This window comes from Condylura cristata, unplaced genomic scaffold (assembly GCF_000260355.1).
Source record: "Condylura cristata isolate star-nosed mole 26May11 unplaced genomic scaffold, ConCri1.0 scaffold00002, whole genome shotgun sequence".
NCBI classification, from domain to species: Eukaryota; Metazoa; Chordata; class Mammalia; order Eulipotyphla; family Talpidae; genus Condylura; species Condylura cristata.
In genome coordinates this window covers 15,478,986-15,494,742 of record NW_004567103.1, presented here as the reverse complement: position 1 = coordinate 15,494,742, position 15,757 = coordinate 15,478,986, and the positions used below count along the sequence as shown (strand labels likewise).

The window sequence follows — 15,757 nt, the reverse complement described above, 5'->3', positions numbered from 1 at the left end:
CACAGTCAGGGCAGAAAGCTATGTTAAGCATTAATTAACTTATATTACCTTAATAACAGAAATAACATTTTATGTATATTTAGACATCAATAAAAATATAATACGCATGAATAGATATACTATCTATGATATCTATTTATAATTTGTCAATTATAAATCCAAACATGCATATACATTTTCTGATGATTCCAAACCCCCAATATTATGTAAAATAAATCACATTTGTAATTACTAAATATGATACTTGACACCCAGTAAGTGCTCATTAATAATTGGTATTAATAACATTAATTTTCAGAAGTATAATACTTTGAAAACTGTGGACTACAAGTGTAAAGTATCGCTAGCCATGGCTCATGGCTAATGAAACACTGAGACAATTATAAATTAGATGAGATGTCAATCCTGAGTGGGTCAAAGAGCACTTAATTCTGTTCATTCTCTTACTGCAGCTTACCCAAACAGTAAAAGTAGGAGCGATACAGCGCCAAGGTTGTTTTCACTGTAGAAGGCAGGTAACTTGAAAATCGCAATGACACCAATTGAAAATGCTACAGGTACCAAGTAGAAGACCTGTGGGAATATGTAAAGCCATGTTGAATATATATATATATATAAAAGGCAGCTGTTTCTCAAAATAATCAATAGACCCTCTGGAACAGAGGGCTGAAGCCAAAGACTATTAAACGTCTGGAGGAGGTGCTTTTGAGGATGGGTAGCCCCAGGTGAAATAGGAGCCAAGTACTGGTGGCAGTGGAGACTCTCTCTGATAAGAAACCTAAGGAACTACAAGCAGCCCCCAGGATTCAGCATTTGGGATTTCAACATTTTGGATCTGCAGTCATTCTGGGGTCAGTCATTTCTGCTCCCACCCTACTGATCTTCTAGAAAGCTGTTGCTGGTTTCTAAAGGACATGGAGAAGCTTTCAGCAGCCAACCTCAGAGGCTTTGCAGGTAGCCGAGTGAATGAAACTGTTCCCAGTTTTGCTGCTGTTTCAGTCTGGCGGAGAGGCACCTTGCGGAGCCTGCGGATGTGGTCTGTTTGTTGGGTTGATGGGCTGCTGTAGCTGCTGTTGTGAGTGTGAGTGTTGACTGCTGGACGTTGTGCTGGCACATCTGGGGAGTTCCGGGAGCATCTCCTGTCCTGTCTTCTGCTGTGTTCGTGAGTTGGGTCCCAACCTCTAGTCTGGCTGGGATCTTAACACACTGGACACTGCAGCGGGTGAGGTAAATGGCCACTGTGGTCTCAGTGGCTCTTTGTGTTCCCTGGTTTGATAAGTAAAAAATCCCACTGTTGTTCCCTGAGCCTTAGTACTCTTGCACTGTGCATGGGTGAAGAAGTCAGACAGTGATTCGTAAACTATTTGGAGGGGTCCTTGACCAGATTTAGTGCTCTTTCTGTCCTATATTAAAAAAAACTATAAAAAGTTGATCTAGAAATATTTATGGGATGAGTTTTATTTATGTTCCTGCGTTGCTCATAACATTTAGCTCATTTTACATTCATTTCACTCTACAATTTGTCTCTTGCAATATGAGGTCAAGCCAGTCCCTGGGGCTCCTGCCTCCAAGTTTTGAGACCTGGTGACAGAAAGGCAGTAAGAAAGATAAGACAGCCAGGTATCTTAGTGTTAGGTTTGGTCCTCAAAGTACTGATTTCATTTTGAACACTGGCACTCTCAGACGGTTGATTTCTGTGACTTGGTTATTGGTGTGAGCCACTCTGCAAAAACAGCAGGGCAGCAGGTCTCCACATTCTTGGAATCATAAGTAAATGAACAAAGAGCATGGTGTTTCATTAGCAAGTAGAAGTATTAAACACAGGATATTGCTGCGAGATGCACACAGCGAAAGAGACAGTAATTCAATTTGGGAGGAAAAGCCTCCCGATTGGAGTGAGTGCCAGATATATAACAACAGAATCTAAGGCATAAGTAGCCCTTCATAGAAGTATGTTCTTTAAGCTTTCTTCACATTAAAGCTCCTATTAAGTCCAGAGGAGTTATCAGCATTCTTTTGGATTTGACTTCCACAACAAACACATTTCAGACCTCACTGAATACATTAACGCAATGGATATGCAGTTAATTACTCTCTGAGCCTTCAAGCCAATAATCTTTACAGCATCAAAGACAATTTTACCATAATCACCAGTCAAATACATACCCATCCTGGGCTTTTGGCCAATACTGGCACATTTGATGTCAAGAAAAACCATCTGAACTTTGGGACTGTTTTATGCAAATGAGGGAGCTAGCAATGAAAACTTAGCCTTTATTTTCCCTACTAATCTTCTCTAATGTGTCATTCAGTAGGGCCTGCTACTTCAAAATTTTCACTATTAGTAGATTAAGTTTTTATGAGCTTGACTATTTGGTACTGGGGAGCAAGGCTGTTGTGAAGCTTCATTTTCTCCACTGGGGTGATTCTCAGCCCTCAGTCAGTTTAATATAATTTGGGGGATTTTTAAAAAAATGCTCTACTCCTAAACTATGCATCTTACAGGTCTACATATGAACAAATGTCCTGGGGCTCTGGTACAGGAGGTACTCAGCCCACAGAACAAAGGTCTAGCAGGTAGAGAGCTCTTTCCTCCAGCAACTGGATGAATCTAAGCCTCATGCAAATCATTTTTCTTAATTATGTTTTATTTTGTGGTAATAATCTGAGCAGCCCCAGGTAAATAAATCTCAACTATAAAACTGATCTCTTTTATCCACATCAACCTTAGCTTTCTTGAAATGACACAAGTTACTCACCATGTCATAAATGAAGTTTGTCACCCAGTAGCATGTCACACCAATGCCTGAGATGTGCTGCAGCTGCTTGGCCTTGGTCTGATGCTCCCTTACGACATAGGTGACGAAGCTGGCTGTGGTGACAGAGTAGCCCATCAGGATGGAGAGTGCCACTAAAATATCGATTAAACTGCTCATTCTGTAGAGAGCAATTGGGAGAGAAAAGCACATATAAGTTTTTGAAACTTTTTCCTTTCAGAAAGATTCACGACCAAAAAGAACATGGGTTGGCTGTGACACAAATAAGTCTCCCAGCAAGGCACAGACCATATCTCCTGCATGACTCGGCTGTGACCCTAGAATCAATGTAGCGCTAGTGCAGCTGAACTGACTAGGTATATTTGATAGAAAAACCCCTGTTTCCATGGGTTACAGAGTGGATGCAAGGGATACAGAGTTCTTGAGCAAAGAAATAGAACTTAAATGCTATACAGGGAAGTTGAAGTGATGAAGCACTAATGCACTTGTAAAAGCAGCAGTTTCTATGAAGCTATAGTCAACAAGCTCTACTTGGCAACCCCACTGTACATTTTCAGAGACTTCCTGTTATCCCAGTCAGTGATTTCTATTACCAGCTCTTCTAGATTGACATTCACTCAGATACAACTGTGATTTCCAATTATAGCACTTTGTACAGTGGTTGTACTGCCAAAGAGAACGTAGTCATGCCAGAGAGCATTACTTACGTGGCTTGTTCTTGGTCTTGCACTCCAGGATAAGGATGACTATACATGATGATGCCTTAAAGAAGACCCAGTTTTTCTTATTAGTAGATAATCAGTTAATCAGAAACATCAGCTTTTAAATGAATGTACACCATACTTTTCCACCTTATGCAGTAATCTAAATATACTTTGGGAAAATAATTTTAAAGGAAAATGATTTCCCCCTCCTCCAACCTCAGTTCATAAAATTAGCAGCACTTACATAAAAAGAAAAATCTTTTTCATGTCATGTATGTATTTTGGGGTGAACAGGCAAGACTTTATATTTCTTATATAGCATTTCTGCCTCTCCTACATTTAAATAAGTCATTTTCTACTTTTTTCTATCTGGTGACATACACTTCTATTGGAACTGAATATTCCAACAAGCAGCTCAAAGGGAAACTGATTACCAGAGGATTTCCTAAACATCAGACACTATCCATCCTTCTTTATTGCACTATTGGCCAAGGTAGGCAAATAGTGCAGCCTACATGATCCCTCCTCTCCTTCAGAACCTCAAAGATGCCCATTGATCTAGAATTCTACCAAAGTAGGATTTGAGAGCTTGATCCACACCTAGTGGGATTTTCAGTGAATCATAAATATACAGGAGGATACAGAGATCTTAGCTGACTCCAGAAAATTAGCCATTTAATTCTAGTACAGTCCTATATTGTTGGTTATACTTTCTGAGACAAGAACAAGTTCCTTTTTTCCTTCTCCTCAGAGGACCTTGGCTTGCCAGTTAAGATGTCTGCCAGCAGTTTCCCAAAGGACCACAAAATAAAGGCAGTTTAAACTGAATAGCTTTGGAAAATTATGGTAGGGGAAGGAAGGAAGATATTCCTTAAATACTTGATCCCATAGAGTCATAAGTTGATTGAAAATGTTCTTACTTACTGCTCATATATATTCATAATGTTAATATATTAAGGACCTTTCCCAGCCCTCACAGATTATAAATTGTCCTAAAGTTATAATTCAATAACTTAAATTTATGATTTTTCAGCAGAATGACATATCTTGAAGTTGAAATATATGTTAAAGAAAATATATATATAGCTATAGCATAATAAAGAAACCAATAATGTCAATAACCATTTGAACTATAATTTTATCACACTGAGGGAATGCAATTTTAACATTTTTTTATTGTAAAATAATGGGTTCTCCTTTTATTAAGAATCAATTTTCCTTGGGAAACTTTGTTGCTGTAGTAAAATACTGGTGGGGGAAAATATGTCTTTTATCTCTCTATTTCAGAATAAAAAAATACTCCAATTTTACCTGAGGAATCTTTGCAAATGCACATTGCTGTGAAAAATGGTGATGAACCAATTGTTTATATATATATATATATATATATATATACACACACACACACATATAAGTGTATATGTGTGTGTGTGTGATCAAGTTAGTTTACTTGATCTTTGAACTAACTATGTATATGTCTATAGTTAGTTCAAAGATCAAGTAAATGTGTCAGGGTTGGGAATCTATATAAAAATCTTCTTTGTGGGTATTACAGAATCTAGCACAATGTCCTGAGTGCAGTGATTAGTCAAAGAATGTTCATTAAATCTAATCAAGTCTTAAAGTTTCAGTTATTTTCTGCACACACAATATATATTACCCATTAGATGTTTTCTATTGTCGCTACAGTTGTAAACCTATAACAAGCTTCTGATTGACCATTGCTACAAATGCAATGAAAGTAAGAGTAAACAGTAAGGTAGAGAGAGCAATATGTCAGTATTTTTGAGAAACACTCTAGTTGTGTAATGTTTGTTAGAGGAAACAAGCAAACCTGTGTTTGTTGTGAAGAAAGAAAAGGATTTTCATGTTAAATTAACCACTAGAGGGAACCACATGAATATAATAGATATTGACATTACAAAGGAAAGCTAATTAAAAGATTTTTATTTGCATGCTAGAATTTAAGGAAAATCAATTTTACAGCTTTAAAAAAAATCCCAATTCATGTAGAATCCAGAAAAAAGATGGCTTACAACAATCAGTACAGCAGGGAGATGTTGGAAGAAAAATAATAAAAAAATAGACTTGTTATAGCAACCTCACCATACGTGCATTTTAAAATAAATTTAGGATGACCTGGGCTTCTTCCTTGAAAAAAATCAAACTCTTTCCACAAGGAGAGTTATAAGACTCTATAGGTTTTATGAACCTATAGAAGGAAAGTTAGTAAAAACAGAAGGTTCACCCTACTAATGTATACTACTACTACTACTACTAACAACAAAAATAACCCAGGCAAAGAATTATTTTTAAATCTAAAAGGTAAATTTCCTTTTACGATTCATAATATAAAGTTTAGGTTTCAGAACGTTTAATTTTTTCAACTCTGTAGCTTAAAATTACAGTGATGGGAGATACAAACTTGCATGAGACCAGAATGATTCGGATTACTCTGGTCTAGGTAAAGAATGTTAACAATGAAGAAAGCCTGAACATAGATTTCAAAAACTGACCCTGGTATTAGTCTTTTGCTCTTACCTATAGATCTTTCCCACATCTCCCCCTTTTCATTTCATTAGTTTTTATATTTTAACTATCTGTCACAGCACTTTGGCTGTGAATAAGACATCCTGTTGAGAGTCAAGTGTGCAATAATATTTCAAACTAGGCTATACTAGACCCACCTGGCTTTAGTCACCAATTAATTTAATTTACCACATTGCTTGTGCCCTCTCTGATGCTCTCCATTGAAGGATTAGCTATCAATCTTGTTATTTCTTTTATGGTTTATCCTGCAATGAAAATGTCAAAGCAGCTGGGCACAAATATGTTTTTTTTCTGAAATGAAGGTTCTGAAAGAAAGTTTCTGTTGCTAGAGTGAGTATTTGACTCCACAGTTTACTTCTACAATCACTGGAGTACCCAGCACCTACTGTTTGTCAATAGTAGGAAGACGAAGGTATGTAGTCTCCCTTTTTCTATTTAGTAGGCTATTTGATATACTATTTATTAGGCTAGAAACTCAGTCTTGGCTAGCACATATGTTCTTCAGTCTTTCTCAATCTTATTATTGTATTCTTAAAATGAGTGTGGGAATATACTTTGAGTAAGTCTTAAGAATGAAACGGTCTGATGAGCAGTAATTGAATTAGAAAAAAAATCAATCCCTTGCAAATTCCTAACCTTATTTTAAAAGTATGTTAAAATCTCTTGAAAATCCAGTTGAAATAGACCTGACTGAGTTCAGAGAAGTATAAGAAAAATGAATTATGGAATATGGAGTATTAGAAAAATGAAGAGGCAGGTATCAGATAGACTCCCTACTGAAATTTGGGTTCAAATACTACCTCTGATTTCCAGAGAAATAACAGTAGGGGCAATAAGTCTAACCCTCAATAGGAGCTTGTAAGGATTCACTAAATTTCATAGAAAGCCTGTGTCATATTGTAAGTGCTCAACTGACAGTAACAATTTTGTTCAGTGTAAAACTTCCTAGATTAAAAGTTTTGTCTTCATGCTTAAATTTGTGAACAATACTTATTGGCACCAATTACTTTCTATTTTTCTACAAAAATACAGAGCTATAAAATATTTTCCTCTGGGATATAACCACTGAGAGTAGGAGTGGGTGTGAAGTCAACATTATTATTCTGATTTGATAAATGGGGAAACTAAATTAACCTGAAGAGTAGGGTATTACCAACAATGTTCCATTTGGCGGTAGTTACTACTTCCAAACTTCTTTTAAAGATCTGGGATTTAGGTATCATAAGATGCCTGCCACTGAGAGAAGTGGGGATGTAACTTGTGTTTTTATATGGAGAGTAGCAAAAGATGCAATAAAAGAAGCTTCTGGGTAAGTGACTTTACCGTGTCGGGCAGCATCATGTCTCGACATATTAACACGCAGGAGGAAATTATTGAGGCTGTTGAGATAAGCTGGAAGGGAGTGGTAGCCTTCTGGATCATACCACACCTGTTAATTTCAGAGAGAAACAAGGTCAGCTATGTTCAAATAAATAAGATCTTCACCCCAACAGCCTACAGAGCTCTTCTTTGTATTTAAAGAACAACAATTTCCCAATAATGTAGCTCATTGTGGAAGATGATGAACCATCTCCCAGAGTGTAGACTACAGACCTCTAAGTTCCTAACTTAGAAATAGGCAGAGAATGGGTGAGTAGGTTTTTCTGTGTGACAACACCAGGTTATTCATCATTTCATCTCTCTAAACAAAGCTTGAAATGAGCTGCAGAAATCATTATCATCTCCATCTCTGTAGGCTGGTCTACAGTTTTTCCAGTACTAGAACTCTGGCATCCTAGCTTTCAATAATGATAATAAAGACAAATAACACTGAGCGCAGGCTGTAGCGTGAAGTTAAATGTATATCTAAGTATTGTGTCTTTAGCAACAAGATTGATAACCTTGAAATTCCTCCACATTCTATTCCTAGTTAAACCCACAAGGAACTGAATTACTCTATCTTTTGTCAAAACAGAACAGTTTAAAATACTGGGGTATCTCAATTTCAGAAACCCAGTACACAATTCAAAATTAATTTCAAATTACAAATCCTGCTTCAGAAATTATTTCACATTGTAACGCCTTTGTTTATGTAGACAATGGAGAAAGGAAGGGGAGAAACAAAAGAATAATATTAAAATATTCAGCACTACTATTCTTTTAAAATTATTTATTTATTTACTTTTTGCAAAGAATAACTGGGATGTAGGCCAGAGGTACAGAATGGGTGAGAAGCTTCACTAGAGACAGAGTGGGGAGTAGAACAGGCAGATTGACAGAAATACACTGCTGAGGAGAATGGTGGGTGAGACAGGAGAGGTCTGCTGCTCTATGTGGGTCAGCTCCTTGGCTAGGGATTGAAGTGCTAAGACTTAACCACTAGGCCATCAAGGAGGCCCTCTACCACTACTATTTATTTACATATGATCTTACCAATAATCTTTGTTTCATAGGGGTGCTCTGAGGATGAAAATAGGAGGTTTGTGTAAAAGGTGATACTAGAACTTGGCTTAAACAGTCACTAAATGAATATTTAGTTTCTCTACTTTCCCAGAGCAAATATTCCTTTTACTACCAAAGTGAGAAACATATGAAAGACAGTTTAAAATTCCTGACTACTATTGATTATATGAGTAATCATACATGTGTAATACTGTTACTGTAGCTTATTTCAAAACAAAGACATGATTTAAAAGAAAAAATATACAACAGAATTATTTTTATGCATTAATTTCTGTTAAGCTTCCCTGTCCTTTATTTTCAGTTTATTCCTCCAAAGTAGCTTAAAATAAACTAAAGAAATAGGTATTGTATTCAGGCATAGCCATAAAGAAAAATGGCTGGAATATGAATATATAGTTTAGCAAAAAAATATAAAAGTTACATTATAATTATAAAATTATAAACATCACTCAGGTTGAGAAAATTTGCCAGCTCCCAGAATGTCTCTCTAACCCTCTGTGTTCTTACAAATCACAATATACACTCTCTCCCCTAAACAGTAAAATTGAGTTTTGCCTGCTCTCCAGTTTCATAAAGCAGTTAAGGTAGGTATTGCTTTTTGCCTTCTCTTTTGCTTATCAACAAGAATGGTGGGTGAGACAGAAGCTGCTGTTCCATGTGGGTCAGCTCCTTGGCTAGGGATTGAAGTGCTTGTTGAATAGAACTAATTCATTCATTTCCATTGCTGAAAGCTGTACTGGATGACTATATAACATTTTATTCATTTATCTACTGTATATGGGCATTTGGGGTTGTGCTCTTGGTCAATATGAGGAGGATTCATGTCCCTTGGGTAAATACACAGTGGAATCACAAGGGTATGGAGTCGACATTATGTCTGGTGACTTTTCAAGCAGATTGAGCCACGTTTTGTTTTTAACTTCATGAAAATGCTTAAACATTTTAAGTCTGCATTCTCATTTGTATGAGTTCCCAGAAAAAAGATTATAGTTTACCTTGGCAAGCGTTCTATTGGCAGGAACACCCGTTATATCAAAACGAAGGTCTTGAGTCAATGGCAGTCCAAAGCTCCAACCTCCATATCTATATAAATAACAAAATTCATATTTGTGTTAATGTAGAAAATATTCACAAATAGATCTAAAATGTTTAACTATGAGCTCCCATTTTATATTCTTTCCATTAGAAACAGTATGAATAAATACTACCTGACAAATAGTTCACAGTTTTATTGATATCTTTTATCAAACATTAGTCTACAATGTATATTATAACTGGAAGTAAAAAACAGTTGCAAATGTGGGTAATCATTCTGAAAATCAGTGATATAAATGCAATCAGTTCCTCCAACTTAACTGGATTTTGCATTATCTCAAAATATCTTAAGATTTTAGCTCTTAAATATCCTTTTGTGGATATAATAACGTGATATAATAATAGTTCTTATCTTTTTTTCTTTGTTCTCCTAATTCCCCCACCAGCTCCCTGGAACTGTATTTTTTTTCTCTTCCTTGATGTTTGAATATGAAGTTGCATCTGTGCAATTACCTGTCAGCTCATGGTCTCTTATAAAGAAGATTTTGAAAAACCCAGGCAGTAATTTTAAAAATAGATGAGTTTAAATGTCGAAAATTAGGGTTGTTTTAGATAAATAATGGTACACACTAGAATAATCTTGTGAATATCACCCCAAATGTGATGTGCAAAGAACACTGTAATATATTGCTCACATTTTTTAAAAAGTAGGTTTTAGCACAGTTTTTTTTTTATGGTAAGCTCCATTTTGGTAAAAATATAGGTTTATCAGACTAGAAAATTTGTGGAAAGATATACAATCAATAGTGGTTATACTTAGGAAGAGGTAATATTTTTTCTTTTGGGTTTTTTTTAAAAAATTGAAGTAGCAATGTATTTTAACATTATATACACTCAAATGTGCATCACTGAAAAGCAACATTTGCATAGATTCCATTAACTTTACCATGAAAAATCGAACTCTATCCTTCACCAGTTTCTAATTATTTTACAATGAATGTTAATCATTTCTATACATTCAGAAATGAAGGGGGTGGGGGGAAGATGAAGGATAGGAGAAAACAGATTTTGCCAGGCTAGCAACTCTTCTCCCCAAACTACTTAGTTATAACTGACAAATAAACATTTTATATATTAAAAGTTACACAAGTTGATGTTTTGATATACGTAGATGCGGTGAAGTAATCACAACAATCAAGCTAATTAACATATCCATCACTCACATAATTACCGTTTTCTTGGTGTGTATGTAAGGCCCAGAACTCTATCTCTGAGTAATTGTGTCTTCTAGGTGCATCCATGTTGCCAAATGCAAGTCGACAATTGGCAAAAGATTAGGTGGATTAGGTCCCTCACCTTGCTACACGTCCAGGATGGTGCTACTCCTGGACACATTTCAAGCTTATTTAATACATTAAGCTTTAAGATATTCATATTGGAACTCGGGATAATGATCACCAAAGGCTTGCTTTAAAAAAACTCTCTGAGGGCTTTGCCTGGTGGCACAGCAGGTTAAAGCACAGCACTGCAAGCTAGTGGCAGCAGCTTCATTGCTGGTTCGATCCCCCGCCTCCGGAGGTGACCCACATGGCGTGGCAGACCTCTCCTGTTTTGCCTGCTGCTCCCCTTAGCAGTGTACTTTGTCCATCTGCCTGTTCTGCTCCACACTCTGTTTCTGCTGAATCCTCTCACTGCCCCTGCACCTCTGGCCTGTATCCCAGTTCTGTATGCAAAAATAAATAAAATCTTAAAAAACAAAACTCTGAATTGGTATAACCCAGTCAATTCTTCTCTTTTTCCTAAAAAAAGTACAACTTTCAATGTTCTCAAGTGAATCTTAGAGTCAGTTAAAATTTAATGCATAAGGCTGTTTAGATAAACAGAGAATTTACCCATGTAAACAATCAAAAGGTATTTGCTCCTGTTGTCTCAGGATCAGAAGGTGGTTACTATTAAAATTAGAAAGTAAGAAGAGCTAAATTAAATGTTGCAAAGACTATTTTTACCTTTTTTGTGTAAACTCATTAGCAGTTGTTATAAGGTAATTTTCCAAGCGGTGCCCAGTGAGGTTGTAAATTACTTGTGAAGAATAAGTTCTTCTATGTGGCGGAGAATAGTTAAATTTAGGACATTCCTGAAAAATAAAGTTAAAAGTTCTTTTGAACTACTACTGTGCAAATCAACTAGTTAATATCTAGGAGATTGTGTCACAATTTGTCTTTATTGCAACTGGTAGAATATGATAAATAGTTTTCTGACACTAAGAAACTTTGAAGAGGAAATCACCTTACTTATCCCGAGAAATAAGAGTATATAGCTATGATTTTTATAGAACACATACATGTATTTAGAACTTGAAACCAAATAAGAATACAAATTAATTAATGTGCTGTATTTACTTCACTATATTGACAGACTTAATAGACTTAATATACAAGGAGAATAACATTAAATACTAAGATAGGAATCAAAATTCTCTCAATAACTCACAGAAGGACAAAAAATTACTCCAGATTGAAACCATCATCAGGCATATATTCTCAGAGATTGACAGTAGTAGAAAAAATGTTCATGTTATATTAGGTTTATGGTACCAAGCCAATATAAATTTTATATAAAGTTAAACTTAAAGCTAATTTAATTTTATATTTTTATATGTTTAAAATTATTCCCAAATAAGCCATATATATATATATATATATATATATATATATATATAATTTTATATGTAATCCATATCCCCAAATACATATAAAAATTTATGTCTAAACTTTTTGGGGGGAATAATTTTCAAATTACAGACAAGTTGCAAACAGTAGCATCTTCCTGTATGCCCCTCACTCAGTTTCTTCCATTCTATCATCTTACGTTATCTTAATACATTCCATCAGAATTTAAAAACATGGGTACATTACATTAGCCAATCTCAGAGGTTGGTTTTAACCACTTGTTTTTATGTCTGTAGCTTTCTGTACTTTCTGACTACTTTCAGTATAAATTCTCACATTTTACCATGAAGTTACTTGTATCCAGACCCTGGTACCCCAGAATCCCCCTCATAATGCTTCCTTCCACATTTAAAGTCACTGGTACAGGATGGTTTTGCCTGTTTTGTACTTTACATATAGGGAATCATGTCATATATACTGGCTTGTACTTGACTTTTTTCATTCATCATTTGTGAAAATCTCCCATAAGATGTATGCAAGTGGGGCCCTCCCTGGTGGCGCAGCGGGTTAAATCACAGCACTGAGAAGCTAAAGCCACTTCCGCATGAGTTTGGTCCCCACCTGCCCGGAGGTGACCACATGGCATGGCAGACCTCTCCTGACCTGCCCACTGCTCCCCTCAGAAGTGTACTCGATCTGCTTGTTCTGCTCCCCACTGTGTTTCTGGTGAAGCCTCTCACCCCCCTGCACCTCTAGCCTGTACTCTAGTTCTGTTTGCATAAATAAATAAATATTAAAAAAAAGGACTTATGTAAGTTTAGAATTCTGTATGTAAGTGCTAGATCCTACTATGAATCTGGTCACATCTGATTTATCAAGGAATTGGTGGGAATTTGGCTGACTATTATAAATAGTGTTGCTATGAATATCCCCTTGTGTCTCTTGGTGAAATAGTTCAAATTTCTGATGGACATATGATAGGAATGAAACTGTTGATCCTGTAGGTTGTGTATGAATTCATTACTAGTAGATAACATCAAATTATTTTAAAAGATATTCACACCAACTTAAGATTTCCATCATCAGAATGAGGTTGCAAAATGGTAAATCTACCGGATTTTTAAAAATAAAAATTATTGGCCCTCCCTGGTGATGCAGCGGGTTAAAGCACAGCACTAAGAAGCTAAAGCCACTTCCACATTAGTTCGATCCCTGACTGCCCCGGAGGTGACCACATGGCACGGCAGACCTCTCGTGACCCGCCCGCTGCTCCCCTCAGCAGTGTACTTCATCAGTCGGCCTATTCTGCTCCCCACTTTGTCTCTGGTGGATCCTTTCACCCCCCCGTGCATCTCTGTCCTGTACCCCAGTTCTGTATGCACAAATAAATAAATCTTTAAATAAATAAATAAAAATTATCTAGATCTTAAACAGTAAGTTAATTGACTTATACTGAACTAAGAAAATAAATGAAGAATTTCAGAAATTAGACTAGTGAGAAGGGTTAGAAAACTCTTTCAATGCTAGGGAAGACTCAGACTTAACTAGACAAGAATCCTCAAAGTTGTTGGTTCGACTCCAGTCCTTATTGTTAGAAATTGTCTGCATGAAATCACAAAAATAGGTTGCATTTACTGAAGACATTTCTCTCTAAAATATTGTACAACTATATGGCACTTCAAAGAAAATATTGCTAGTTACTTCCCTGTGGGGGAGTAAGCTGGCAACACATTGACCCTCAGAAACTAGTAGTGATCACCTGTTGGTTCAACAATATTTAATTCCCCCAGGGAATATGATTTTCTAAATGCTGTTGAATTGATCGACCTATAGAGTATATAGGGAAAGTAAGTGTTGAATGATCTTTTTCATTTCTTTCAAGACATGTATTTCTCCTGCAGCCTGGAGGTGTTGCTTAGAGAATATGGAACCCTCCTCTGGACTTGCATGCCACTGACTTCCAAACAGACTACCATACTGGCTCTCACTGTGTTTTTAAATATGACACCTTCAGTGGCATTTTGTTGTGCAAAACATAGATCTCTCTGGTTAGAACTGAACTGGGACCAAAAATTCTTCTTCAGCTGGTTTACACAAAGACCATCATAGAATTCTCTGCCTTTGGAAATTTGTTCTGAGATGGATTTGAAACAGTGACCTGAAGTCAAAGCCTACATATATATGGCGATATATGTATCACTTTATTTATTTCCTTTTGGGAGCTGTCCCGGTCCACATCACTGTGCTCCTAGCTTTGCCAAAATGAAATTACATAGATTCTTTGGTACCCCAGACAGATCCTTTGAGTTTTGATATTTATTCCTCCATTTTCCCTATTTCACTGAAACTGAATTCTATCTTACCTGGATATTTTCTGAGCAAGAACAAACACCAAAATTAGTGATAGGTTCTCCACTTGTGTTCCAGTTTCCCAGACTGTTTTTCTTTAAACATCTTCTGCAAGTAAAAATTATAGTGAAGTGAGGTGTGTGTGTGTGTTAACATATTTATGTATGAACATATAAGTATTTGGTATTAAATCCAGATGTTCTAGGTATAAGTTACTGATTTTTGATCACTTGCATATACATTGTACTACCCTTTCACTTGACATTTGATATTTTATGGGGGTTGCAAGACACAACTTACTGATTAAACAGCACTGAAAACAAAGTTCACCGAATTTGAGTGGTATTTTTTTTACCCCTTTCTTCTCTTTGGTGTTTTCATCCTCCCTTCCAACAGGAAGGGAATAATGCACCAATGTCAAAGTCACAGTTAAACATTATCTTGGGAGTTTGAATAAACAACACCGGGAAACTGGAGTCAGAAACCCTGGGTCTCCACTTGAGCTACATAATATACTGTCTAATTTCTTGAAAAAGTATCTGTTCATATGAAGCTTGGTTTCTTCAACTTAAAAATGGGATTAATAATTCACAGGGCTGTTGTGATTGTTAAATGAAAGCATTACACAAAAGAAATTCACAACCTAAAAAATGCCTGATGTCTATTATGACAGTATAATGAAACATAAAAATAATAAAAAAAGAGTTCAAATTTGTTAAACACAGGTTTCTATCAGGCGCTGCCCTTCTTTAGCCAAATAGCACACACTCATTCATCTGCACACACCACACACACACACACACACAAATACATAACCACTTACGGATCACTGATATTCAAACACATGTTGTCAATTCCAGGGAAGGACCACATAGCTGAGACCAGTGCTTTTGTGGCTGGGTGATAATTCCTATAATTTAAAGGATAGAAGTCAATGAATGATTCTTTCACTAGTCTCCCATATTGAACTCAGGCTCATAAATGAGTTGAAGGAATAAAACAGGCTATCATTAAGACTGTTTTGTAAAAATCTAGGAAACATTCATTCAGTCTCAGAAAAAAAAAATGTGGCTAGGCAAAAATCTGACACATCTCTGGTTGCCTATCTCATTACTCCTTATTGTTACATTATTAATTGATCACCGTGTATAATGTGTCTAAATTATACAGAATGCTGACATTACTATTCAATATTTGTGAGACCAAAAATGTTACTGGCTAGCTATTATAA

At 36.1% G+C, this 15,757-nt stretch overlaps 1 protein-coding gene across 1 annotated transcript in view; it reads right to left on the bottom strand.

Annotated features, from left to right (window-relative positions):
- ABCA12 (ATP-binding cassette, sub-family A (ABC1), member 12) overlaps positions 1-15,757 on the bottom strand; it is a 162,348-nt gene that overhangs the window by 17,686 nt on the left and 128,905 nt on the right. Inside the window, exons 35-42 of the mRNA XM_004674322.1 lie at positions 15,350-15,436; positions 14,541-14,634; positions 11,515-11,642; positions 9,469-9,556; positions 7,355-7,460; positions 3,485-3,539; positions 2,760-2,937; positions 458-573 (exon numbers count right to left, since the gene is read on the bottom strand). Of these exons, the coding sequence (XP_004674379.1) occupies positions 458-573; positions 2,760-2,937; positions 3,485-3,539; positions 7,355-7,460; positions 9,469-9,556; positions 11,515-11,642; positions 14,541-14,634; positions 15,350-15,436 (852 nt within the window). The remainder of the gene's footprint in view (positions 1-457; positions 574-2,759; positions 2,938-3,484; positions 3,540-7,354; positions 7,461-9,468; positions 9,557-11,514; positions 11,643-14,540; positions 14,635-15,349; positions 15,437-15,757) is intronic.